The 26,241-nt window shown below is 32.5% G+C and overlaps 3 protein-coding genes across 5 annotated transcripts; 1 reads left to right on the top strand and 2 right to left on the bottom strand.

Annotated features, from left to right (window-relative positions):
- The first annotated feature begins 1,454 nt into the window (after positions 1–1,454).
- On the top strand, positions 1,455–22,029 carry LOC149054306 (uncharacterized). Of its 3 annotated transcripts, none has more exons than XM_089230408.1 (18): positions 1,455–2,354; positions 4,469–4,562; positions 11,018–11,115; positions 11,253–11,404; positions 11,605–11,823; positions 11,896–12,524; positions 12,588–12,752; positions 12,837–13,194; positions 13,256–13,511; positions 13,570–13,852; positions 14,271–14,417; positions 15,287–15,412; positions 15,477–15,603; positions 15,678–16,993; positions 17,061–17,225; positions 17,447–17,500; positions 21,146–21,237; positions 21,313–22,029. In XM_089230408.1, exons 1-18 carry the CDS (start codon positions 2,263–2,265, stop codon positions 21,416–21,418), a joined length of 4,479 nt encoding a protein of 1,492 aa, XP_089086534.1. In that variant the 5' UTR covers positions 1,455–2,262; the 3' UTR covers positions 21,419–22,029. The 3 variants fall into 3 exon arrangements, with proteins under 3 accessions (XP_089086534.1, XP_089086532.1, XP_089086533.1); XM_089230406.1 differs by having other exon boundaries at positions 1,456–2,354; positions 14,271–14,528; XM_089230407.1 differs by lacking the exon at positions 17,447–17,500 and having other exon boundaries at positions 1,457–2,354; positions 14,271–14,528.
- On the bottom strand, positions 21,782–24,524 carry LOC149054305 (beta-1,4-glucuronyltransferase 1-like). The gene is made up of 5 exons (XM_089230409.1): positions 24,330–24,524; positions 23,892–24,252; positions 23,326–23,830; positions 22,798–22,951; positions 21,782–22,727 (listed from the first exon to the last, which is right to left on the bottom strand). The coding sequence occupies exons 1-5, from the start codon at positions 24,348–24,350 to the stop codon at positions 22,539–22,541; spliced, it is 1,230 nt and encodes a 409-aa protein (XP_089086535.1). The 5' UTR covers positions 24,351–24,524; the 3' UTR covers positions 21,782–22,538.
- LOC149054304 (COA8 family protein CG14806, mitochondrial-like) lies at positions 24,356–24,993 on the bottom strand. Its single transcript, XM_089230410.1, has 2 exons — positions 24,834–24,993; positions 24,356–24,759 (listed from the first exon to the last, which is right to left on the bottom strand). Exon 2 carries the CDS (start codon positions 24,753–24,755, stop codon positions 24,363–24,365), a length of 393 nt encoding a protein of 130 aa, XP_089086536.1. The 5' UTR covers positions 24,756–24,759; positions 24,834–24,993; the 3' UTR covers positions 24,356–24,362.
- Between the last annotated feature and the right edge of the window lie 1,248 nt (positions 24,994–26,241).

The following is a 26,241-nucleotide window of genomic DNA, read 5'->3' as shown; positions in this document are numbered from 1 at the left end:
AATTACAAATTCTATTTTTGACTACCTGAGGTTGGTGCAAATTACATACCCTTATTTTGGTGCAAATTACAAACTCCCGTGTCATTAGCTATTAATTTTATTCATGTAAATATTGTTTTTAGAACAACAAAATATAATTTAAGGAATGATTTGTATCGTTTATTTATGTTATATTTTATGGATTTTAAACAGACCTAAAACTGAAAAACTATTATTTTAATAAAAAATCTTATTAAATTAATTATACAACCAAACTGTCCGGCCCTAACCGGCCCCGTAATTCGATTATTCCACCAGCCTATCTGGAATTTCCCGATCTGCCAGTCCGCTTCTGGCTCCCTGCTAAGAAGGTTATAATGTGAATATAAAGGGCGATTCATAACTTAACGTGTCGTGTAGAGTAGAATATTATACGTAAAAACGTGAGTTCATGCAAAAAATTCTTATAATATACTTAAATATAACTGAGCTATATCATTATGATATTGGTGACACGCGCATGTGACTTTGGATATTACACATATTTTTAGATTATTTACCGGTTTTTTCGAGGGCCGGTGAAAACTTGTTCGTGTGTCACATTTGTCCAGTGGGTGATAGTTTGGATACCCGGCCTGTAATTTGGGGAATTGGTAAGATATAGTATAATACTGTATGTGTAGGGTATTAATTGAAGTTAAATGTTAAGTTATATTATAACACTAGTTATAATAATATATTAAAAAGAATATTAGCAGGTTATAATTATATGAGTGGGTGGTTGGGTAGCGTCCTTATGGACAAAATATTCGTAACACGCGCAGTACTTCTCGCACATCAGTAATACGTTAGAAAATAGAAATAGGACCTCGGCCGTAAAATATACTTGTCATAAATCATAATCATAAAACTCAATAATATTAGTATGTTCTATGATACTGCAGAAGAGACTAGAGAGTACCATACTACCATGCTTAGTCCATGCATTGAGTCGTAAAAACGCGCGCTCACACACGCACACACACACACTCCCCGCGCTTTATACCGTTAATTATTCAAAAATGCATTTTCGATCGACGCGTTTTGCCAATCAAAACAAATGACGAGGGAATTCCGGAATTGTCATCAATATAATTCAATAATAATAATAATAATAAATAGCCAATTGGAATTTTGGAAATTATTCGAGTAAGCTTTAGTGAGTGTTACAATTTAGAAAAATGTATCATAATATACGTAATATTATAATATCATTTTGATTTTTGTCTGCGTAGTGCGCATAAACATGATATTGTATATTATACAACACACAAGGTACGTAATAATATTAATATGTCGTCGTACGACGGTTCACAGCGTCGGCGGCTATAAATCGTTGGCACCACTGTAAACGGGTCGGGACGGTGGCGCGCGCACGAGGTGCGTGCGCGCGCGACAAGGTTTTAATGTTTGGACGATGTTCCGTTGGTGGGGTGGTGGGAGCGACCCGACCGACGTGAACACACTGTGTGCTATGACGAACGGTCTGCTCCGCCGGATCGCCTAGAGAATAAAAATTCGACTTTTTCCCCGGTTTTCCGCAGGCCGATCGGTGTGTTTTTTTTGTTTTCTCTCCTTTTCCTTCTTGTCGCTGCCCGTCGCCACCGCGCTCGCCTGCGCCGGGCCGGCCCCGAACGACAACCGCGTACCGGAACGCACGGGCGAAACACGCCGCCGCCGCCGCCGACGTTGCACGTTATTTATTTTGTTTTTATTTCGTTGTTTTATTTTTTTTTTTCACTCTTCCCGACGCGCATACAGCCGCCGATCGTTTGTCGCCATTTTGTGTGTGCGCCGCAGCGTCTATCGCGTGTGCCCTTAAAAACGTACCAATCTCGTGGCCGTTTTTTTTCGCGTTCCGACGACGTCCGCGTAGTGTGCTGGTGGTCTGGCCGCCTGGCGACACGATACGGGACGCGCGCCGATAACTGGACTGTGGTGCTGTTGCCGCCACCGCTGCTCTTGCTTGCGACGCCGCCGCCGCCGCTGAGTACGTGCGAGTAGCAGCGCGGGGTGTGCGCGTCCGTCACAGATCCGCCGCGGCTTAGATAACGGCCGCCGCCGGTGATAACGATGTACGGGCCGCCGATGACAACGACGTGAAAATATGTTCGCGGACGACCAGCGCTGACGAGCTGCTAGCTCGCGCGTTCCCCAGGCCCTATCACCGCGCTCCGTGCGCGCCACGCGTGGCCCGCCGCCCCCTACGTAACTCCGCACACGTTCCCAACACATCCAGCAGGCATGGCCAGCGTCCTGAACAAAGATCCGGCCAACTACGCGAGGGAAAAGGCCAGCTTCCTCAGGGACTTGCAGCACTTCCACGACACCAGAGGGTAAGCGCACCACCGCAGTGGTCACTTGAGTCGCTTGTTGTTTGCCCTTCCCCCCCTTAGAACGTCGCTGAGCCATCACCAAGTCCTCCGTTGGTTTTTGTGGACTCCAGCACTCCGCTAGTTACTATCCTTCCACCTCCGACCCGACCAAGTCGTTTGGCCAAGTCTCGTCTGTGTTTCCCTCCAAAATGCCAAGGCGGACGCATACGATTCCCTGGCGATTGCATCATCTTCCGCGTTAGGTGCTCTAAAGCGCGTTACTTATTTTCTGGTGCACCACCATATCCATAAACCCAACTACGGTTGTCCAGAGTTAGATTTTTGTGACATAATACCGACAATGTTCACTAAAATACATTTTGGAGTTAATTTGGAAATGAACGTGTGCGCGCTATTAGAGTGGGGAGAATGTTCGGATTTTTAATTACCCGTTGGTGGTAGTTATAAATATTAACATTGAACAGTAACATAATTTGCTGCTTTAATGCATTTTGGGATAACGTTGTTGGGAAATTCACTTTTTTCGGTGACCGATTTGTGGGAGGGGGGGGGGTAATTCCTCTAGGGCCCCTATTGAGTTTAATAATGTGCTCGAAAAATTACATACCAATGACGAGAACGATTAGGTTATTTTTATTGATGCAGTACTGTGATGCCAATTTGTCCTCGTTTTGAATTTAACAAATAATTTGTAAAGTTAGTTTGTTATCAACCGTTTTGCGAGAACGAGTTACTAATAGTTATATTCGTATTTTAATGTTAACGCATTGATGAAAATGCTTTTCAAAATCCTTCCATGGTTTCTCAAAATAATCAATAATTCATAGACAATAGTTGTCATTATAGTTGTATATTTATTAAAAATTGTATTATAATTACAATTCTATGAAACGGCCATCAGTGATATCGATTGTGTGTTTCATTTTATTGGTTCGCCATTAGTGTTTTTTTTCTCGTACACAATCAGAATAAAGTCTCACATTTTTTTGTTTACTAGCCGTCAAAATAATCTTACTATCTACTTGTACACAATTTACTGCGTTTCACGGTTGTGTATAATGTATAAAAACTTTCTACAGATCTAACTTTATTGTAATATTGCTCTGAGAAATCCATTACTTTCCCTCTTGTTTAAACATACCTACTTATAATTGATAAATTTTGTACCAATGTCTGTGGACAAACCCTAATTATTTTTAGAGTAATTAAAAATTTCAATATAATTTGTGCTGTTTCTCGTCTATATTTGTGTTGTAAAATGTAATATACCTAGTTTAATGACAAGTGTTAAACCAACATGAGAGTCGATATCATCCCCAAATTGCAATCAAACTATACGGTTGCATTTTACCATTTGAATAAATTTAATGTATTTTCCCATGAGTTTCAGATTTCTAAAAGTTATATTTGAAAAAAAAATGTACAACAAACTATATTAAGAACATTTTTTTTAATATTTAAAATTCATGTATCATACACTTTAACTATAAAACAGGAGTTGGAAGACTAAAGGTTAATGCTTATAATTAGAAACTATATGAAAATTAATAAGTTCCTATTACAAATACTCATAATTTAAATAATCTTCGTGTTCTAATTATTGTTATACGAAACCTTAAGTGGGCGAACGTCATATCTATTTAGACACAATTGAAAATGTGTTACATTACGTTATCTTGGTATTGTTTTATTTTCAAAATAACAGTTTAAACCATTAGAATTGATACGTAGAAGGTAGGTTATTTTCCATTCTTAGTATCACGTTAAAAAAAATAGTATTTAATTCATATAGGTACCTATTATCTTTTGTTAATAATATATGTTTTAATGTTACGTTTGCTTTGAGGTTCACATTCAACAGTAGTTTTACAATTCTATCAATCGAGACTAATGAAACTTTCAATGCATTTTGTTGGTATGCTACTTAGATGTTGTGATTGATTGACGAATGTTGAACGTGTTTTATTATCTATACTTCATCATCCAGTTTTGTCAAAATAACATTATGATTGATTCCTTTTGGCCATGTGTCTGTTTTTTTAAGATAAAAATTTAAATATTTTGTCTATTGTGTTTAACTTATAAATTACAAGTAAATGTATTTTGTGTTTCAGAACACCAAGCCGTGTTTCACCAAAAATAGATGGAAAAGATATTGATTTATATCTTCTGTATGTTCTGGTCACCGCACAGGGAGGATGGGTTAAGGTGAGTTACTTCATTTCATGTTAATATTACTGAAATCAACCGTGTTCGATATTTGAATGCGGGCAGTAAATGAACGAAATTATTCTAGGAAGGTAAATAACCGAGTTAACAAGATGTTTTCGAGCAAAAGTAGTCTTTTTAATAATAGTTTAATTGTTTATTCATAAAAAAATTGTTTTATTGATTTCTGAAAACGTCAGTTACACCGTAAATCTTAACCGGGTTTTGTGTACCTGGATTAAAAATCTTGAATCTTAGGGCGGTATGAAACAGATGACTTCTCAAGGAAACGATTTAGTTTGATCTCGTAATAATTATTTTTCCTCGGAACTACGAGTAACGACTACCGATAATAATATAGTCGTCATCGTAAGGGGTATAAGAAAAATATCAGAAAATTGAGAGCCGTGTTGGAGGGATGTTGTTCAGGCGGTTTGGCATGATGTCCGGGGTTTCTCGTGATACCGCGTTAACCGATCGGGCCGCAGAACCGTCTATTTACACGAGTTATTTGTTATGTTTATACCTAGCACTCGTGTTGTATGCACGCGAACACGATCGGTCGGCGCGGTCGATCTCGGGGATCTAAAAGCAGACTCGGCGGAGCGCTTATCACGCGACGCAGCCGCCGCCGCCCTACCACGTACCCACCGTGGTGTTTACTCGTCGCTATCACTGTCGCCGGTGACTTACTACCACACGGGTGCCTCGGCCTGCGTCCTCCCCCCCCCTCCGTCCACCGCGATCCACACTAGTGTCGGCGGCGCACGTGACCACCGTGGCGCGGTCCTGACCTAGTGCACGGGCCGCGGATTGTTTACATCGCCGGCGCCGCCGCCGTGCCAGGGGCCCCACTTCCGGTTCCCAAATGCCGCCCAGCCGCCCACATCGTGGTTTTCGCCGGTCACACTTCCCGTGTCGCGAGCGCGCCTGAGGCTACATGGCTTCCGCATGGGACGATCGGCGAATTCCTCTGGACGGCCACACTACAACCCGTATTCGTATTGAGTCATATGCCCATTATATTCAGGCGGGTCCCGTCAATATCGCGCTCGTAAAGAAAATTATCATCCCAATAGCAATGTTCGACAAATAATAATAATATTATGATATCCCCCGACATAATATTATAACGATTATTGATAATATTGTGTTGTATAAATTGTACACGATAGACTATCAGAATGTCGTGTATTATGTGAATCGGTAATATTATGGCCTATAATGGGTACGGTGGTGTCGAGCATTGTATACAAAAACGGCGGTATGTGCGCGCGCCTTGTTCGTATGTACCACACGGCGAGTATATTATATATGTAGTGTAATATAATGTTATTGCGTTTGTTGTGTTGTGAAGATGTCGGGTGGAGGGAACTGGGGCCCGGTGCCCGCGCTCGCTCGTTTGGTGGCATCGTGGCGCTATTGAACGGATCCGGGGGCGCGCACCATGCGGCAACGTCGCGTGGCTGTCAACGATTGCGCACCGCAACCGCACTCCCCACCAACTACTTCTGCCGCCGCCGTTCACTCTGAAATCCTGCTTTCGACCGCTGTGTCTGTTTAACCCCACCTCGCACACTTACACACACACACCAGTCACCACCGACTGACGCCGCCGCGCTCCATTCGATGCGTCGACGACGATGGTGTTCTCCGCACCTATTTAATAATAATAATATCCAACTAAAATATTATACACCGCCGCCCGTGTCTCCGTCGGTCGTCGAACCGTTTCCGGTCGACCATCGTTTGCACAAACCCACACGCACACACACATACGACATCTATACAATATTCACATCATACGACTAGATCGGCAGCTGATGAATGCCCCCCCCCACCCCACCAACCCGTAGTAACGACGCACTGAATATTGCACATTCTTTGCGCGCACGACGCGTTGTGTCTATGAAATTGATATTATGGCGTGCACTGTATAGTGTTGTGCCCCCCGAGTATCGGTGGTTAATGCATATTATGAAATAAAATCATTATGACATTTTCTATTTTTTTTTCCGTTTGCCGTTTGTTTATGTATATTTTTATCCGCAAACCGCGTCAACACTGCGTCCCTCGTTACCACTCCACTCCAGTCGGCCATAGCGGCGTGTTAGTCCCGAACTATTCTCCCTACACTAGCATCTCCCGAGAACAATTTTCGTTTATAACGACATCATTATAATCCCTCGTGTACCATTTTACGTAAGTTACACGCAATTTTAAAATTATTCCAACACTGTGGTTTCTTCATTTTCAAATCACCGTGACCCCCTCGTTTTCATCCCACCTACACGAACGATTTTGATTACAAAAATTGATTTTATGAACGAATATAAAATCCCGATTTAGATGTAATTTGAATGTCTGTACAGGGTGTATCATGATGATATGACTCTTTGGAAGTAAAATATTGTAATAACTGCTTGATCGCCTTGTGGCCTGTCCTTGTATGTATACGTTTTAGAATCAGTTGCCTCTTTATAAGTTATAAGCCAACATTGGTACTGTTTAAAGTTTATGAGAATTTAGAAATGTTATGTACAGTTGTATTTCTTTTTTAGTAAAGAAAATAATGGTCATGGTCGTTATATTATAATATGGGTTCTGACCGTTACCGTTTCAATAATATATAATTCTGCATAGAATGCGCGCCATACTGCGCCTCGGTCGAACGTTTAATTATTATTATTGTATACGTAGAATAAATTATTATGATTATTGACGATTCCTGCCTATACAGCACTACATAATATACTGTAAATTGTGATGTATATACCACATACTTACTTATTCAAGCACAACATATTATCTATACTTATAAACAAGAAGGCTTTTGGCTCAATTACGATCTATCCAAACATCAACATCTGGCTTTCCAATGCTATTCAAACTCATGTTTGTGCAGTGAGTGTTATCGAAGTGTTTTATTCATTTTTTTTCTCTTCGGCACCCAGATTTAAAAACTACTGAATCCATTTTCATAAAATCTGTTAGGACCCACATGGTGGTACCATTTTATGATTTGTGGACGGTAGAGATTAATTTTTAAACAAGTTACAACGTAATTTATTGAGCGCTGTGGTATTAGAACGGAGACTAATTTACTTTAGGAACTTCAATTAGAAGCTTTTGAATGCCATAACAAAATGAATGCTTACGCGCGCATTGTCGAAGACAAGTGTATAGACCGCTTGGGATTTCTGTAAAAGAAATCAATAACTCCGTCTGTCGCTCTGCTTCTGGTTAATTTTTAGTTGTCTAAGTAGATGCTTAAAATGACATGTGTGTGTTGTACAAAACAAATAACCTATCGAAAATTGGAAAGAAACCTTTTAGTTGTAGTTCAATTCGTACTCCAACAAATTAATTACTATGTTTATATGATGACGTTAAAATGGTTTTAAATTCTTTAACTACATAGCACGAGCGTTTTAACACCGTCATATAAACTCAGTATATGCGCTTAAATTAAATTATATCGTAGTATAGGTGATCCATAAATTTTATATATTTACGATCAATTAAAACGGTCTGTCAAAATCATATCAAATAGTTTACTGTATCTACAGCGAAACTTCTCGTCAAATATTAATTGCCATTAACATTTATTAGGAAATTCTTAATAAGTTTAACACAATTTTTAATTTAATTATTTATTTACTACTTACTAGTTTTTCTACTCGGTTTAACTTCAGTATTTTTAATCTTTTTAATGACAATAAATATTAAATACTATGCTGATTGAGACTCAATTCATCATTTAAACTCAAATGTTGAGTATTATATACTCCTGTGTATATAAAAAGTATCCAACAATCATCAAATTTTTGCTCCTAGACATATTTAAAATGTTTTGATCATAACTTATATTAAGTCATAAGTGATATCTTCATACTGATGTAGAATTGTTAAATTTGGCATCAATATTCTTATAGATCTATTTAAAAAATTAAAACCTTTTAATATATTCGTATTAAAAAACACGCGCAATGAGCGTAATGCTCATCAACAATTAACTAATTGGTTTGTTTTGTAGCAGTTAAATCTGTAGTTAAATTTATTTTTAAAGAAGTTATTTTAAATATTATCTTCCATGTTATAGTTTCCAATGTAAATGTTAACAATATTAAGAGAACCTATATAGTGTTATATATCGTCCCTGTTACTATTGTTCTCCGACGTAATTACAACGATTCAAACAACTTTTCAATACCGTAAATTGGTAAATTGGATGAGATGTATAAAAAAATTAATGACAATTGAGGCAATTATAAATAAAAGCCATACTTTTTCAAACTAGTGTAATAAATACAGTTTCTGGGTACACATTTCTATGTATAAATGTGATACATAAGGCAATATTTATGTTATTGATGTAGGTTAGCTTATGATGAGTATATGTGTAAATGTACCTATATAGATATTTATCGTTTATGAATAAATTACTTTTATTTATGATTATGTATTGATATTTAAATTAAAACTATACAAAAATGTAATAATTCATAAGTAAAAATCTTCCAAACCATGTATAGAACAGCTAGCATAATCATTCGTTACTTTCAATATTTTCGACGTATGGATCGTCTAAAGTTAGGTTATAATTATTATTTGACTATATTATATTTTAAATTATACTAGTAGGTGATTGAACTAAATTTTTAAATAAAAATACCTGTAAAAAACTAAGTTTAATATTTTATAACTATCCTAAAATTGTATCCATTACCTATTTGTATAATATAAATATCGGTAGTTACACAAAAACCATTATCTTTATATATACATATTCAACTATAGGAAGTATAATATTTTAATGGTACATATTGAATAAACTGATAGTATATTTTTAAATACGATATCTGAATGTGTTATTTGTTATGTACAATTCTAGCATGAAGTTACTACTATAACATTGTAAGCTCATCGACTTTATAAGTACAAATGATTGATATTGATTATATTCATGCTTTCTGTTCTACGGTATGTGCTTAAATAATATTTTATCAATCGTGATTCGAAAAAACGTCAAAAGATAAATAATAATAACAATTAGTCGAATGTCGATAAAAATCATAATGAATGTTTTGTAAACAAAGTATTACGCTATGGATCGATTAGAAATCGGTTCATCCAACGAGAGTCATTGAGTTATCGGCTATCGGCTGTGCGCGTACCGGTTCGGTACTTAACACAGTTACACACTTAACTCATCATACAATAAGGTAGCATGTCATGATATTATTTTATATTATTTTATTACTTATTGTAGTGATACCGGCGCAAGTGGTTCAACAGCACCAAGTCGGCGTTGCGTCGATATCGATGTGTTTGCCACTTGGTGGGAAGGGGGTGGGCTTGTCTAAAACGCACCTCGATGTGCATCGTTAGGACGGTTTCACGGACATGCACTTGATCTTGACGCGCAAGGGGCCATTGATAAAAACACGACTTTGGTGGTGGGGCTGTTGTAGTTGCAGAGTTATGTTGGCCTCTCCACCGCGTGTGTGTGTGAGTGACGTCACCGTTACCCAATCAGCTGGAGGGATACCCCCGGCAGACGCCACGTGGTTCCGTCGTCGCTGTAGTAGTAGTAGTAGTAGTAGTAGTAGTCGTTGGCGTCGCCGTTAAGCATCTCCGCGAATCGCACAACACACACCGATGACATTACTGTACACATCCGGGTACACGCACCCGTCGCATGGAGGGGGGGAACTCCTGACCCGCGTGTACGCCTCTCCACTGCGAACGTTCTCTCTCGTTTTCATTTTTCCCGATTTCCCGGTTTTTTTTTTCTATATTTTCCCGCGCCCGGCCAGAATTCCGGGTTTCCATCGATCGCCGATCAGTGTGACGACGTGGTCCGTCAGGGGTTCGGTGCTGCTACGAGTTGTGTGAAATAAGCAGAAAAACGAATCCCAAAAACTGTTGCGTTCTATTCTATAACATAGTCTTCATACCCGAGTATTTAGATGGTGCCTGTCACGTCGATAAGACTATTTACTGATTATAAACTTAATTTTTATTATTTTATTTATGATATAAAACGTTTAACCTAACCTTTTTGATAGGATAATTTATTTTTCTCTCATTTTTTAACGGTACTTTTGTGTATTTATTTTTATCATTAAGTATAATCAAAGGCATCACATTGATGTATTAGGATTTTATATGTATTGTAGTGCAACAGCATATCTAAATCTAATATATCCATGGGGTTGAGTGATAAAACTAATCTGTATGTTCCTTTAATTGAATTTTTCCAGCATCCTTTCAAATACACCCCTACTAATATTAAGGATAATGGAGTGCACTAAACTAATCCAGTACCTATTACATTTTGTTAATGATACTTTCTTGTTCTTTGAATAATACATTGTTAGTTTAATTATTGGAATAGTCAAATTGGAAGTATTCTTTTGAAAATAATTGATAATTTGTTGTTTTTCTTATAGGTTAACCAGAGAAATGACTGGAAAAATCTTTTGGAAAATTTTGATCTAGTGTCATCATGTATTAATGCTGAAGTTGCATTAAAACAAATATACCTAAGGTAAGGAAGAGTTAAAGTAAAATTATTAATACTATACTTAAATTCTGTGATCTACAGCTACTGTAAATTACCTAAGATAAAGCATGCTTGCAATTCATGCAAAGTGCAAACTATATTTATTTTAATTTTATTATCAGGTACTTAGATCGTTATGAAAAAATTAACTTTTTGGGAGAAACTGGATCAATTGCTGGCGATGATGATGAAGATAGTAGACATAAAAAATGGTCTGCTAGAGCATTGCATTCTGTTCCTTTAGTTTATAATCACCATCAACATGCTGTTAATGGTATGTATGAATTAGTTTTATTATGTTCAGAATAAAAAAGGTACTGGGTGTCGGAAGTGGTTGTCAAATGCTTCTTCCACCAACGCTGGCACACAAGGCAAAGCTTCGTAACTAAGCCATGGCTATGCGTATGAGTCGGCCGTCTGGTACCTTCCATATTCTGAATATAGTTTAGTTAATTAATACAATTTTCTTTGTAGAATCTGTAAGAGCGTTTCATGGTTTATCAACCAATCTCTACAAAGCTAGTGATTATGATAAATTATCTTTATCGTTGTTATCACCTTTACCTAATGAGCAAGACCTGGCAATTAATGTTTGTATCCTCTTATCTAATGAAAACAAACATGCAATTAAGTTATCAAAGTGCCCACAAATTCTTCACCATCTCTTGGCTCACGCTGGTGTATTTACTCATTGTAAGATTATTATACAATAATATAGTTTAACAATTTTACTAAATACTAATTTACATTTTCAATATTTTATAGCTGCTTCGCGTAAGTATTGGGATGATTATTATCGGAAAGTTCGAAAATGGTCAATAAAATCATTTTGGAAAGAAGTTCTTGATGAACAAGAACTAATGTATTTAACAGACGAAAGTCGTTTTTCTGCTCGAACTCCTAAAACTATACCACGAAAAGATGATGAGTCAAGTTCTTGTAGTGATGATGATGATGATTTTAGAAATAATAAAGTGAAATTAAATTTTGATCCATCCGACGATGAATTGTTTGGCCTGAAAAGGCCTCTTGGTACGGATGATCCATATGGGCAACGGGTGTACCAAGTGGCTTTAATACTCAGAAATTTGACATTTTTTGAAGAAAATATGAAAGTAATGGGTCAAGACTTGACATTTCTTAGATTTGTTTTATTGTGCTGTGCAACAAGATGGAACTGTTTGCATCAAATTGGTTTTGAGATGTTGGGTAATATTGGACCTGTAGTACCTCTTGATGTTGGTTCATTGCAGCATGCAACATTAAATATTGTCTGTAAAAATATCACTGAATCTAATGATCGTTCAATCATATTAAGTGCGGTTGAGGCTTTAAATAGAATGGGCTCCAAAGAATCAAATGAAGAATTTTTATTGAAAAATATTAATCAAAAGGTAAAAAAAAAAATGCAAAGCCAATTAAAATTAAAAATATATTAAAAATGTTGTGTTATTTAGGTATACGATAAAATATGTAATATGTTATCCTTGCATGATATTATGTTGTTAATACAAACATTGGAATGTCTTTACTCATTGAGCTCACTTGGTGAGCGTGCTTGTAATGCAATTGTTCATGTACATGGGGTTATTGATACTCTGGTGTCTTTAATTACTGTTGAGGTAACTTTTTTATAAATGATTTTACAATTTAATATACATTTATAAAAAAAACGTATATTGATTTAATATTTGGTCCACACATAGGCACAGACATATGGACCCAAAGCATGTATATTGATGAGAGTTATTGAGACTGTTACAACTCCTTCGACAACTACATTTGCTGCAGAATCAGCACCAAAGACACATTTGATGGCAGCCCCTAGTGTTCCTCCACCTTCTAATGCATCCCAACATCTAATTTCGACTTTCACATCTCAGAATGTACTCCCTCTACCCACACCCGCGGTTGCAAATCCTGTTATATTACCAAATGCTCCAACTGCTGTACCTGTTATGTCTACAACTTTAAATACTTTTACATCTGTAACACCAACTGGACCACCACCACCACCACCACCGCCCGTGCAATCAGTTGCTAGCCCCAAAATCATGGTTCCAGGTACATAATTAAATTATTTTTGATTTTTAAACATTGCGTTTTAACTATTAATTGGTTTTAGTTACTGTGACTGTTACAACCAATTCAGCTATAGTATCTTCAAGCCAAACTTCTCCAAGTGTTCCTCAACCAGCTAATATGATACAACAAGAGAATGAACAATTTGCATTAAACTGGATTCGCGCTGTGCTTGAAGTGTGTCCTACTCCTGGACGAGGAATTGATCAAGCTGAATTATATAAATTATATATGACTGCTTGTGCTAGAGCTGGAAGAAGAGGAGTTATTGCTCCACTTCATTTCCCACGTTGTGTCAAGTAAATTACAAATACTTAAATTTTATAAATATAACAGATTAATTAAAATTGTATTTAGAGCTGTGTTTGGACCCGGCGTTGGACCAAAAACTGTAAAACTTGCACAAAGCCAAGGTGGCATAGCCATGGATCCACCCACTCAAATTATTGCATACGAAGGAATTCAGGTTCGATCAAAACCATTGTCATTCCCGATCAACACACCAGTGGTTGTGACACAATCTACATCTGTAACACCCTCGTCTATTCCTACCTCACCTATCCTTAAAGCACAACTCAGCGCACCAGCTACTAATGTCCAACAAAATTCTCCTTTAATTAAGCGTGAAATCCTAGGAAAGGTAATCATTTTATTTGTTTAATAACTAGAAATAAAATTTTATAATTATGTGTTGGGAATCTTTAATATTTGACAAAAGTTGATAGGTCATTCTTTTGATAATATAAATTTATATCGTTGTAGATCTTAGAAAAAGAAATGTTAACTAGTGAACATTAATAATCAAATGTGCAATTATTAATTGATTATCAAAGTTATATTGTTATAAAATTATTATTATTAAAATTTAGTAGAAGTTATTATTATTTGTGATTCATAATACTTCAAATTATTTAAAATTATTTCATTTTAACTTGGGTGAACTTTGTACACACTGTTAATTATTAATACTAGTATTTATAATCAATGTTTTAATACATTCTCAATGTCTAAAAATGAAATTTATTTTAGTAAATATTATCTTATTGTTATATTTCTAGACCATACAGAATCCTGTATCATCTACAAGTATTGCAAATGAAACATCTGTTATTACTACAGTTGCATCTGCTACTATATCTCAACCTGAAGGAACGTTATTATCTAATAGCAATACATCTTTAATTAAAACATTATTAGCTAGCAAGGTATGCGATCCAAAATTGAATGTGCCTTCTGCGACCATAAAACTTAGTAATAATGAGTCATGCACGTTATATGCTTCTTCTCAAAATTGCAATTCTTCAGTAATTACTGAGGTAAGTTTTATTTAATATTAACAAATAAAAACATGCATTAAACTATTATTTAATTAATTTTTTTTAATCCAAAACTTAAAAAATATGGGAATATTTAAATTTTTCTTAGATTTTTCTTGGGTTTACTTTCTTTTAGTTATTAAAAATTTTGGATATAGACATTTATTCAAATAATTTCATTCTGTGAACTGAAGGTGGAAGTAAGGTTTGTTGGCATGGTTAAACTAACGACATAAATTAATATTTTGTCTTACAGCTAATTGTGTTTTTTAAATTAGATTAATAACCATGTATAATTAATTAACTCAATTTAATTATTATTAACCTTCAGATAAAATTAAGCTTATTTTCTTTGATATACTTATTATTTAACAATAACATTCTTACATTTTGAACAAAATGTTTTTTTAAGTTCTAGTGGTTTGTATGTTATTCTTTTTACTACTAACAAATCTTTCATAATTAGTTAAAAAAATTTGGCCATTTAGCTCTGTTTAATATTTTGATATGTAACATTTCTGATTAAAAATTATCAACAGGTACTTAGTATAATTCTTCATTTTACTGTTTAATATATTTTTTATTCTTATTATCTATTTCAAAATATTTATTCCTTTTTAAAATTCCTATTAAATTTTTAAATTAAATTCTCGTTTCCATTCTAAAACAAGTATGCAATTTAGATGATTGTTTTCTTGATTTTTATTCATTATAATATTAATCTATTCTCATAATTAAATATTTAATTTTGTAAATAGGTGGCTCAGCGTCAGCAACAACAGAAAATATTACAACAACAAAATAGTTCTACTACATTTGCTTCGGCATCATCCTTAGTACCAAAGCAAACTGCCAGAATAAATGGTATCAGAACTTCTTCTGATGTAAGTGATTAGCTACTAATTGGTTTTATAAATTATATTTAATAACAACTCTTAATTATCACAGGAGTTATGTAAAAATGATATGGTTGTAACTGTGTCTAAATCAGAACAGAATCAACAGTCTGTAATTACAACAATTGCTTCCAGTAATAAAACGTTGGCCAATAGCTTGAACAAACTTAGCGATAAAGGTAAATTACTGAATTAATTTCTATTTTTCTATTGCGTTAAACTTATATTTCATGAGCTAAACTTTTTCTGATAGATCAAACCGAAGTGAATTTACTGGAGCCAAAAAAGGAATCTCTTTTAAATGGAACTCCAGAGGTATTAGAAATAAACGACATAGCATCAAAGAGTGTAATGCTATCAGGGCTATTAGATAAAGAGATTGAAAAAAAAGATGCACCATTTTTATATGGATCAATACAAGTTGGAGACAATGGATTGGAATTGAATGGTGCGTGTTTAGAATCAAAAGAAAAATCAACAGCTACTTGTATTAAAATTAAACAGGAAGCAGGAGAAGAAAAGCCTGGACAACAACTAGTTAAAGTAATTATGGGTGGAAAACGGTCAGCTGAAAAAGACATTGCTTGTGACCAAGTGCCTAAGAAACTACATCTCAATGGTAATAGTAGTAGTAATGATGAGGAAAACATGGAGGTTGATGAAAGTAATATGAAAGCTTCTTCAACTGCTGCCAATCTTTATGCTGCTTTAGCAGCTGATGTCTTAGAAGATATTGATGGTTTAGATGATGAACCACCAAAAACAATTCCTACTTCTCAACAACAGATTCAAGTGAATACTCAACCCACAACTCAGCAAATTTTTCAAACTCCTGGGCAAATCATTGTATCATCTTCAAACACTCAATGGCCATCAAATAATCAAAGAGGTATTGTAACAATGGTTCATCAAGGTAATGCTGGTGGGCCACAATATGTTTTGGCTCAACCTCAGTCTGCTTTAGTACAAGGCCAAGCTCAAACTGTTCTTGTAGCTCAGACTACACCTCAAGGTTCAGGAGCTAAAACAATAATAATTCTTCAACAACCAGCTGGAAATAATAATCAATCATCTAACACTATGACTTTAAGTCAGACTAATTTTGTTCAAACCTCTTCACCATCAAACCAATCTAAAGTTATTGTACAGCGAATTCCAACAGCTCCAACTATTAAACAAACCACAACTATGGTGACTAGACCTGTAACACCTGTGACTTCTAATGCTAATAAACAGCAAATTAAGGTCATTAAGACTGTACCTCATATTGTATCTGCCTCTTTGCCTACACCATTGGTTCAAACTAGGATACGCACTACAGCTCCAATTAAGGTTACTGGGGAAGTCAACACTACTACTACCAATCATCAAGGACAATTTTTATGTGAATGGAGAGGATGTATGCGTAATTTTAAATCTGCTAATGAGGTTTATATGCACGCATGTGAATCTCATTGTCCTTCTAATGGTGTACAAGAAATGCAATGTTTATGGGAGCGATGTGATGCTATGAAGCGCAAACGGTTTTCATTAATGACACACTTATTTGATAGACACTGTAATCCTGATGTAAGTGCTGCAATATATTGGGTATAACTTAAAATATTTCACAATTCGTTTTTTCCCCCATTTGTAGGTATTGAGAATGATGGCTGTCCGAAGAAGACAATTGTCTCAAAGTGGTCGTAGCGAAATACCAGCTCCAGCACCACCAACACCTCATCCTGGTTATGCACCTAATGCTGCCTTTAATGCTATTAAAAGGCATGCATTGGAATTTGTTAATCCCAAAGAACTACAGGTTAGACATTTAAACTTTAACTATGTTTTTAAGCGATCTAGTATACTATTATGATTAAGAATTAGTTATGATAAACTAGATTTAAATTAATACTTAAGGTATTACATTTAAGGTTTTTAAGAAACATACGAAATTGAATTTCATATATATTTATGTAAAAACAAAATAGAATTATTTAGGAACCAAAAAATTAATTAATTTTATGTATTCTTGAAACATAGCAAAGACTAGTGAGTGCAGCTGGCAATCAACAATCGGCTGGGAATGTCGATCAGGTAATTTCTGTTTGAGTGTGTGCCTTTTCAAATTTTGGTTGTATAATATTGATAAATACTAAAATAGTAAATTATTTTACTATTAATTCATATTGCATGTTTCAAGAAAGTTTTTATTTATTGCTAGTATGGTATGTGCTTGTGAAGTTAATTCTTAGAAGTTTATCAATATTTTATTGATTTAGTGATATTTTATCATTTATAATAGATACTTTTTATCTTCAATTAGATTATATTGATTTGTTATTTTTCTTGAGCCAAATATATATTATCAAATTATTTCTGCTTTTTTTATATATTTTGTTTTTATTAAAAAAAAATTGCTTAACTAATAATATATACCGGGTGATTCTTTTATCATTGAACACTCATTATTTCAAAAAGTATCAATGTTTTTGAAAATATTTTTTTACAGAGTTTCATGTTGTTAATAAAACAACATTTTTATTAAACAATTATGTTTTTTAATATTTTTCATCCTTATAATTTTTTAAGTTTTTTACTTTTTTGAATGACAACATAGAGTTTTAATATCATATTCCATAGCAGAATATTTTTCTAATTATTTTGATACGTAAAAATTCGAATTTTGGACGAATAGTTTATGAGTTATAAGTATTTAAAGTTTAGACAAGCGGAGTAGTGGACAAACATTTTGCGGGGTAACCCCGTACCACTCCACTCCACCAATCTAAACTTTAAATACTTATAACTCATAAACTACTCGTCCAAAATTCTTCAGAAAAATATTCTGCTTTGGAATATGATATTAAAACTCTATGTTGTCATTCAAAAAAGTAAAAAACTTAAAAAATGATAAGGATAAAAAATATTTAAAAATATAATTTTTTAATAAAAACGTTGGTTTTTTAACAACTTGAAACTATGTAAAAAAATATTTTGAAAAAAGTAAATACTTTTTTAAATAATGAGTGTTCAATGATAAAAGAATCACCCTGTATAGATATTTCATAGAAGTTATAACTAATTATTGTTTTGTATTTAATGACTGTCAGTTTTATTTTTGATACAAAAATATGTGTTATTAGAAATCATATTGTTTAGTAACAATAACATATTACAATTTAATTTCCAATTTTTAAAAATACTGAAGGTATTATCATATATTCCAGAAAATAAAGAATGCTGTGACTGATTTTAACATTTATATTATTAATAATTTTGCATTAGTTGTTTCCTTCTTAAGAGGATGCCACACCTATATTTGTTGTCTTAGTCATATAAATATGTAACCTAGCAAATTTACACTTAGAAGTTCATGTTTATTCTGTTAGCTTAAAAATCAGAGTAGAAAACCTATTATAAAACTTGATGATAAGAACATAATCTGTGTTTTGTTGAAAGTATTTTATGATAATTCAGTTTTTAAGTGAGTTATGCGCATACAATAAATTGTAAAATAAAAATGTTCTGAACTGATTTACAACTGAATTATCGTAAAAATAACTTCCAACAAAATACCGATTAGGTTCTTACCATCAAGTTTCATATTAGGTCTTTTCACTTTTAAGCTAATGGAATAAAATGTGAACTGCTGAGCATGATTTGCTATGCTCGTGTTTGTAAGACTGAGACAACAAATTAGGGATGTTGTGTGCCCTCTTAAACATTCATTATGGTAGATTTATACTCAGCTAATTCAATGTTGTGGTGTAGCAAGTTTTAATATTAGAAAAAATTTACCTTCCATCAAACTTTAAAATAAAAACATTATTTGTCTTTTTCTACATTTTAATTTTTAGACAAGCTATGAGGATTTTTAAATAATTGTATATAACTATAAATGTACTATAAAATTAAAATACAGTAGAGAGAACAATGAGAAAACATAGATAATACTCCAATTTTAAGTGTCTTGTCTAATATTTGGAGTTAATATTATAGCTTAATATACCAAATTGGAACTGCTGATTACAAATTTGCGATGTTGAATAATGTAAGATGAAACAATATATATCATGCTGGCGTGATATCCAAATAACAACTATATAACCATTGTTAAATTATTTATAATCATTCTTCAATTTTTTTGGTAAATTAATTTTTGATTTATTTTGATTATATATAGTGTGTTCATGATATAGATACCACTTTTTCCTCTGGATGACCTTGGATTGAAATGTGATTTTCGGGAGGTAATAGGGTGTTATCTAAATACACATTGTCAAGAAAAATTCAAATTTATAATTCTCTCGGTACGCGCATGCGCAATACAACTTACTTTTTTTTTTAATGGCAACACCAATTTTTTATATAGATTCAGGTAGAGTATTTTTTTTCAAACAATTTTTGTATAAAAAGTTTTTTTCTAATTATAAAATTGGCAAAGTTACAGAACGGTCAAATTTAATATTTATGTATAAAACTTTTTATACAAAAATTGTTTGAAAAAAAATGCTCTACCTGAATCCGTATAAAAAAGTTGGTGTTGTCATTAAAAAAAAGTAAGTTCTATTGCGCATGCGCATATCGAGAGTGTTACAGATTTGAATTTTGCCTGACAATGTGTATTTAGGTACTCCCTATTACCTCCCGAAAATCCCATTTCAATCCAAGATCATCCAGAGGAAATATTAAGTGGTACCTCATATCGTGAACACACTGTATATATTTTCAATGACTTGATGAAAAATTCATGTTTTCTGTATATATAATATATATATTATCATTTTAATATTATTTAAGTAGGAAAATGAAGCATAGTCCCTTCAATAGATAAATTAATGCTATATATTATTATTTATACAAATATTTTCATTGTGTATGACATATAATTTAAAACTGCTTTGAAAGTATAATATTTTAAGCACATTTATTTTATAAAATTAGCACTTTAGATATGTATGCAAAATAGAAATTCTTACTCATGTAATGCATTACCTATTTTTTTTACATAATTCTGTTGAATAAATATTACAGTTAATGTATCAGTTAAATATGTTAATACATATGTTTTATATTTATAGTTATGTAGTTATATATATGTATATACCAACATTTTCCATAAGTACAATAATTTGAATACATTATAAAATAAAATAAAAACATTTCTACAATTTACAGTATTAACAAACATTTTTTTGTTTGATTTAAATTAATTTATTATCATATTGAAAAAAAAATCATTATTTTACTCTACGAAATTGTCCATATTAACCAAACTTTTTAATTTTTATTGCTGATTTAGTTTGAGATTTAGTTGAAACCTATTTTAGACCTTATTTATTAGTTTAGAATTTCTAATTTATACAAATGAAATAGAATTCGTCTTTCGAAATATAGTTTTAAATGAAAAAAATTATTAAGAAATGCTATGCATAATAAAAAGCATCTACTTATATAATATTATTCACCTATTATATTTTAAAAATATCCAGAAATTGAAATGAACTAAGATGGTGAATTTTTTTAATTCAAGATAATTGTTTCAACAGTGACTATACTTAACTAAAAATAAATTTTTTAGCCTTATATTATAAAGAATTAAAATATTTTTTATCACTGCTAAATGTAGTTAAAAATATTATTAAACATTTGACTTAGCTTTCTTCTACTTTATAATGAATTTTAATGAACTATAATTAATTATTAAGTCTCATTTATAAAATTGTTTATTTTGTGTAGGATGATAATGAAGGTCCAGTAACCAAGAGCATACGTCTAACGTCAGCACTTATTTTGAGAAACCTAGTCATTTATTCTTCGACTGGAAGATGGTTTGTAAAAATTAAATTAAATTAACTTAAATTTATGCCCATGGTATCTCTAATTTTTTGCATTGTTATTTTTAGGCATTTAAAACGATATGAAGCACACTTGTCAAATATAGCACTGAGTAATGTTGAATCATCAAGAACAATTTCACAGCTTTTATTTGATTTGTGTCATTCTAGCTGACCACACTCTGAAGATTAACTTGTTAACTTTGTAATTTTTGTACATATCAATCAAAATTGTGGTTGTACTCAAACATTTAGTTTAATGTCAATAGTGTACATTTTACTTGTACATACAGAATAGTTTTTATTATTTTCATCTACCAATTGACTATCGACATACTGTCTTCCAATATAACAAGAAATCAACAGTACTTAAAGTGACAAGTTTTAAATTGGACTGATAGTGTTCTTCTACAAAAACTTCTGTTACAAAAAAATAATTTTGAAATATTGTTAAAAAAAAAATAATAGTTTTTGAATAAGATTGTCATGTAAATATTGTATAAATAAAAGATGTTTTTAGAGTGAATTTAGTATTAAGTTTGAAAAAAAAACAATAAAAAAAAAAAACAAAAACAATATTTATATTAAATAAGTATATCAGTATGCATTTAATAGTGTTACTTTTAAGCGAACAATTATTGTTTTCCTAGATTTTTTAATTATTATTATTTATAAATTATAAACCATAGTTGCAAACCAGTTGCGTGAATGTTGTACATAAATACTTAGACGTTACCTGAGTTTTATACGATTTTTTCAAATAATAAAAATGCTGTATACATTTTATTAGTTTTTATTTTTAAGTGTACTGTTTTATAAACAATAATGCACACTTAATGAATGCATATTTTTTTTTTATTTAAGGATTAATTTATTTTCAATTTTGTTACGTGTATTAAGTGTTTGTGCAATACCATATAAAATAAATACTAATGGATTTAGTATTGTTATCGGTCTCCAAAAATTCATATTATATTATAATATATAAATCTCATTATTTACGTAAACATTGGTTTTATTTATTTAAAAAAAAATCTAATTGTGCTATAAACAATCTATATTTTTAATATGATTAAAATATAAGATATTTAAGTTTAAATTTTGAAACATGACTTAGATATATTTATATTATAATTTTACAACAGAATCAAAGCAAAAGTTTAAGTATCGTAATTTAAAAAAAATAGTTTGAATTTAAATTATCTTTAAACTAATTAAAATTCTAATGACAAATTCATATAAATTTCAAAAATATTGTGAATAAAATTAGTTATGTTACAAAATAATTTTTTAATTCATAGATAATGGCTTAGTAAATATCGTGCAGCTATTTCTTTTTTAAATTTATTGAATAATGCTAGATTTTCTGCATACTGAATTTCTCGATAATGAGATTTTTCTTTTTGTGAGGCAAAACTATGTTGGAACGTGAAAATATTAGCAAGTACTTCAAACTGATATTTAGCTGCAAACATTTCATACACCTGAAAATATCAAATTTGATGATAATACAATTTTATAAAAAAATTACGTCTTTAAAAGAGGATAGCAAACCTGAGAATTCCTGGTGTAACCATAACCAATGAACCTTTCATCATAACTCGGTACGTTGTTTAATGACACATAAAATGGTTCATAATACAATTGATATTTGGGTACCTTATGACTGATGTGTAAACCGTTATATTTTTTTGAACTTTTTTCAAACCTAAAAATTAAGTATAATTATTACCCAAAGTTATTAATATATATATATTTTTTTACTAAATATTAGTAAGGCATGTATAACACATAGTACATACTGTTCTAATAAATAATACAAGACATAATATTGTTAAAGAAGAGTATGAAAAATTAATGAACTATTTCTTTATTTTATTAATAATTACTAAATCTGAGTATGTTGATTATGATACAATATATAATTGGAGTTTAAAATAGGTCTCTACAGGATTGAGAACTTAATATTATATACAAATAAGTAGTAACTACTTAGGTTAGCTAAATGATAGAATATAATATGAAATTGATTAAATCAATATCATTTATTTAATTTGTAGTCAATCAATATTAGATACATACATAAGAAAATTAGTAGGCATCTGGTTTAATTTAAAGACTTCCATGTGGAAGTATCTTGCAAGCCCAGTAGATTTTAATTTTATTAATTCAGTAACATTTTTTGGTGAGTTTGCCGATCTATGAACTTCATATGTGGGCAAAACATATACACATTTTAAACATTTTGGTCTTTCAGACAAAAATGTATCGAGCAATATTGCTGAATCAGTACTAGGAATAATATCAATATCTGTGACCAATGCGTAATGAGTTTGACAATTTAAACGAGCTAGATTTCTCAGATGATTTTGAGGGTAAGGCATGCGAGTTCTCCATCGTTTAAGATTTTCTGGTAATTGATTCATCAAATTTGATAAAACAATAACTGGATCCTTGTGGCATGGTAACTGATCTGTTGTAAAACCTGATTGAGTGGATTGTGGAAATTGATTTGCAGGTAGCGCAAGATGAAAAGTAACGGTTTGACGAACTGATCGATAACATCGCCGTAGAAATCTTACATAATCTATAATTAAGTAGTTGTTAATGATTTAGTTCAGTCGTCCATCCGTGTAAAATAAACCTACCTTGTAAATAATATAATTCTTCACCAGCTACATAAATTGCAGTCGATATTGATCCATTCCAATTTTTTGCTAGTTCTACAATAGAATGTAATCTATCTACTGAGCATTGTGTGGCTAAACATACCATGCCGCTTGATTTTTGTTCTGCTATTACTACATTGTCAAACGTCTTAACCATACGTCTACTGTCCCATCTGCCGTTAGACAGTTTAAGTTGAAAATATGATGCATTTGATTTCTCATTACCACACTCCGTTTTTGATAAGGAACTTGCTTTAAGTAGTGTAAGTGAGAGGTAAATGTTATATAATAATAACACAAAAAGAATATAATGTATGAAAGTAGAATAGCGATTTATGCCCTATAATAACAAATTAATGAATACAGTTATTGCATAAGTAAAATAATTTATTAAGCAAACTTAAGCACTTGACTTACAAATGATTTTATAAGACGCATTCTAATTTAAAGTTAAAATTTAAATATTTTAATCCACTGAATTGCTTTGAACATATTTTTATTCATCATTAAACGTACAATTGTTATATTTTTTTTATACCATTCAAAGTTATAAGTTACATGTGTTTTCCAATTTCTGTCTAAGAAATCTTTATAAAATTCAGACATTTGATCGGCTGTGGCTGTAGAAATACCCTTGTCGGATAAACATTTTTTGTACGCTTCTCTCTCTTTTAGAAATCTAAGGTTATGGTTAGTCCAAAATTCATGATTCCATTTTGCCACTTCGATTCGCTTAAGCCGCAATTCCCGTTCAACTCGAGACTCGTTTTTTGGTATATGATATTTAATTGGTCTCAAATTTGATACTGGATCTGGAGGACCAACTGAATCGACATTGTTCATTGTCCTAAGCAAACAGTACATAAAATATAAAGCACTTTAGAGTACAAAAATTAAATACAAATGAATTTTGATGGATACCTTGGACTTTGAACACATTTATAAAACAAAAAATGATGGATTTTTATTTTATTTTAAGTGTAACAATCGTCTTAAATTTAAAATTAATCGCAAAAAAAAATGGGTAGAATTCTCCGATTCTACTGAACAGTGAACTCATTGAATTATTGATAAATGTCAAATGATAATACTATAATTATTATAATTATCAGTTATCAACATACATGGATAATAAGATTATCACATTTTGTTATACGACGTCCTATCCTATACCACTGATAAGCTAATGGTTGATACCAGTTACTTGTAAGTTGTATATTACATAATACTCGTAAAGTCGTAAGTTGTAATGTAATTGCAAAGTTGCCAAGCACGCTATTCATCCACCGATAACTACTAGTTACTACTATTTGTCTATTTTAAATAACCATGTTCTGGTGTGAACATATTAATGGGTAAAATATTGAAAAAAATTATGGACCTCTATATAATAAAAGGGAAACAGAACAATTTGAAAAAATTAACGAATTACAAGAACTATACGGAAGACCAAATATTCTTTCATATACAAGAAGCGAAATACTTTAATGGTTACTGGTTAGGACATGACGTATGGAGGGCGGATGGCCGAATCATCAAACAAGCACTGGTGGTTGAAATGAGAGGTAAAAAAAGACCTATGGGCAGGTCCATTGTCCATAACTAGATGTAGGGATTCAGTCGTGAAGGATTTAAGAATAATTCAAGAAAGGGCTCAGATAAACATGGCGTACTATTGGGAAGAATGGAATATGTTTGTAAATTATTGTGATGGCAGCGTTGAACCTCAATGGTTCTTTAAGCTGTTTATTATGATGTGTTCTAGTGTGATCATTCAGAGAAATTGTAAACCTTTGATCATAAGATGATCTAGCTCTAAGCTGTAAACCGTAAACCACACTGTAAACAGTGTAAACTAACCCACGATATTAAAACATGTTCACCTAAACTTTAATTTGCATCAACGCATTTCAGAACCGTTCAATGTCTGGAAATACCGAATATGAACCATAATTTAATTTTAAGTTCAAAAAATTCAACAGAACATGGTTCACACAAGACAGACTACACACCGCGTTTTAAACCGTTGAATTACACGTTTAAAAGAAACCGACGCTAAATGCTAAAAATGCTACTTAGGTAGGATGCTAATTGCTAATACTTAGAAATTGTGCTTTTGTTGTGTTTTTTAACTCGAACACTGAACATTATGACCGATCAAATAAAATATGTTAAGCTGCAGGAACCCTCCATGGCCCATATTGCAGGATTCCATTAGCAAATGCTTTGTAACACTCGATCTAGGTGATTCTTGTCAAACTCTGGAAACCGAGGAATTAACACACAGAGGTGTTCCCATTAATTTTTTTGATAGTATACTTTATCATCA

Source organism: Diuraphis noxia, unplaced genomic scaffold (assembly GCF_037042655.1).
Source record: "Diuraphis noxia isolate RWA-SAM2 unplaced genomic scaffold, SU_Dnox_SAM2 contig0008, whole genome shotgun sequence".
In the NCBI taxonomy this organism is placed as follows: Eukaryota; Metazoa; Arthropoda; class Insecta; order Hemiptera; family Aphididae; genus Diuraphis; species Diuraphis noxia.
This window is presented reverse-complemented; position numbering and strand designations above follow the sequence as displayed.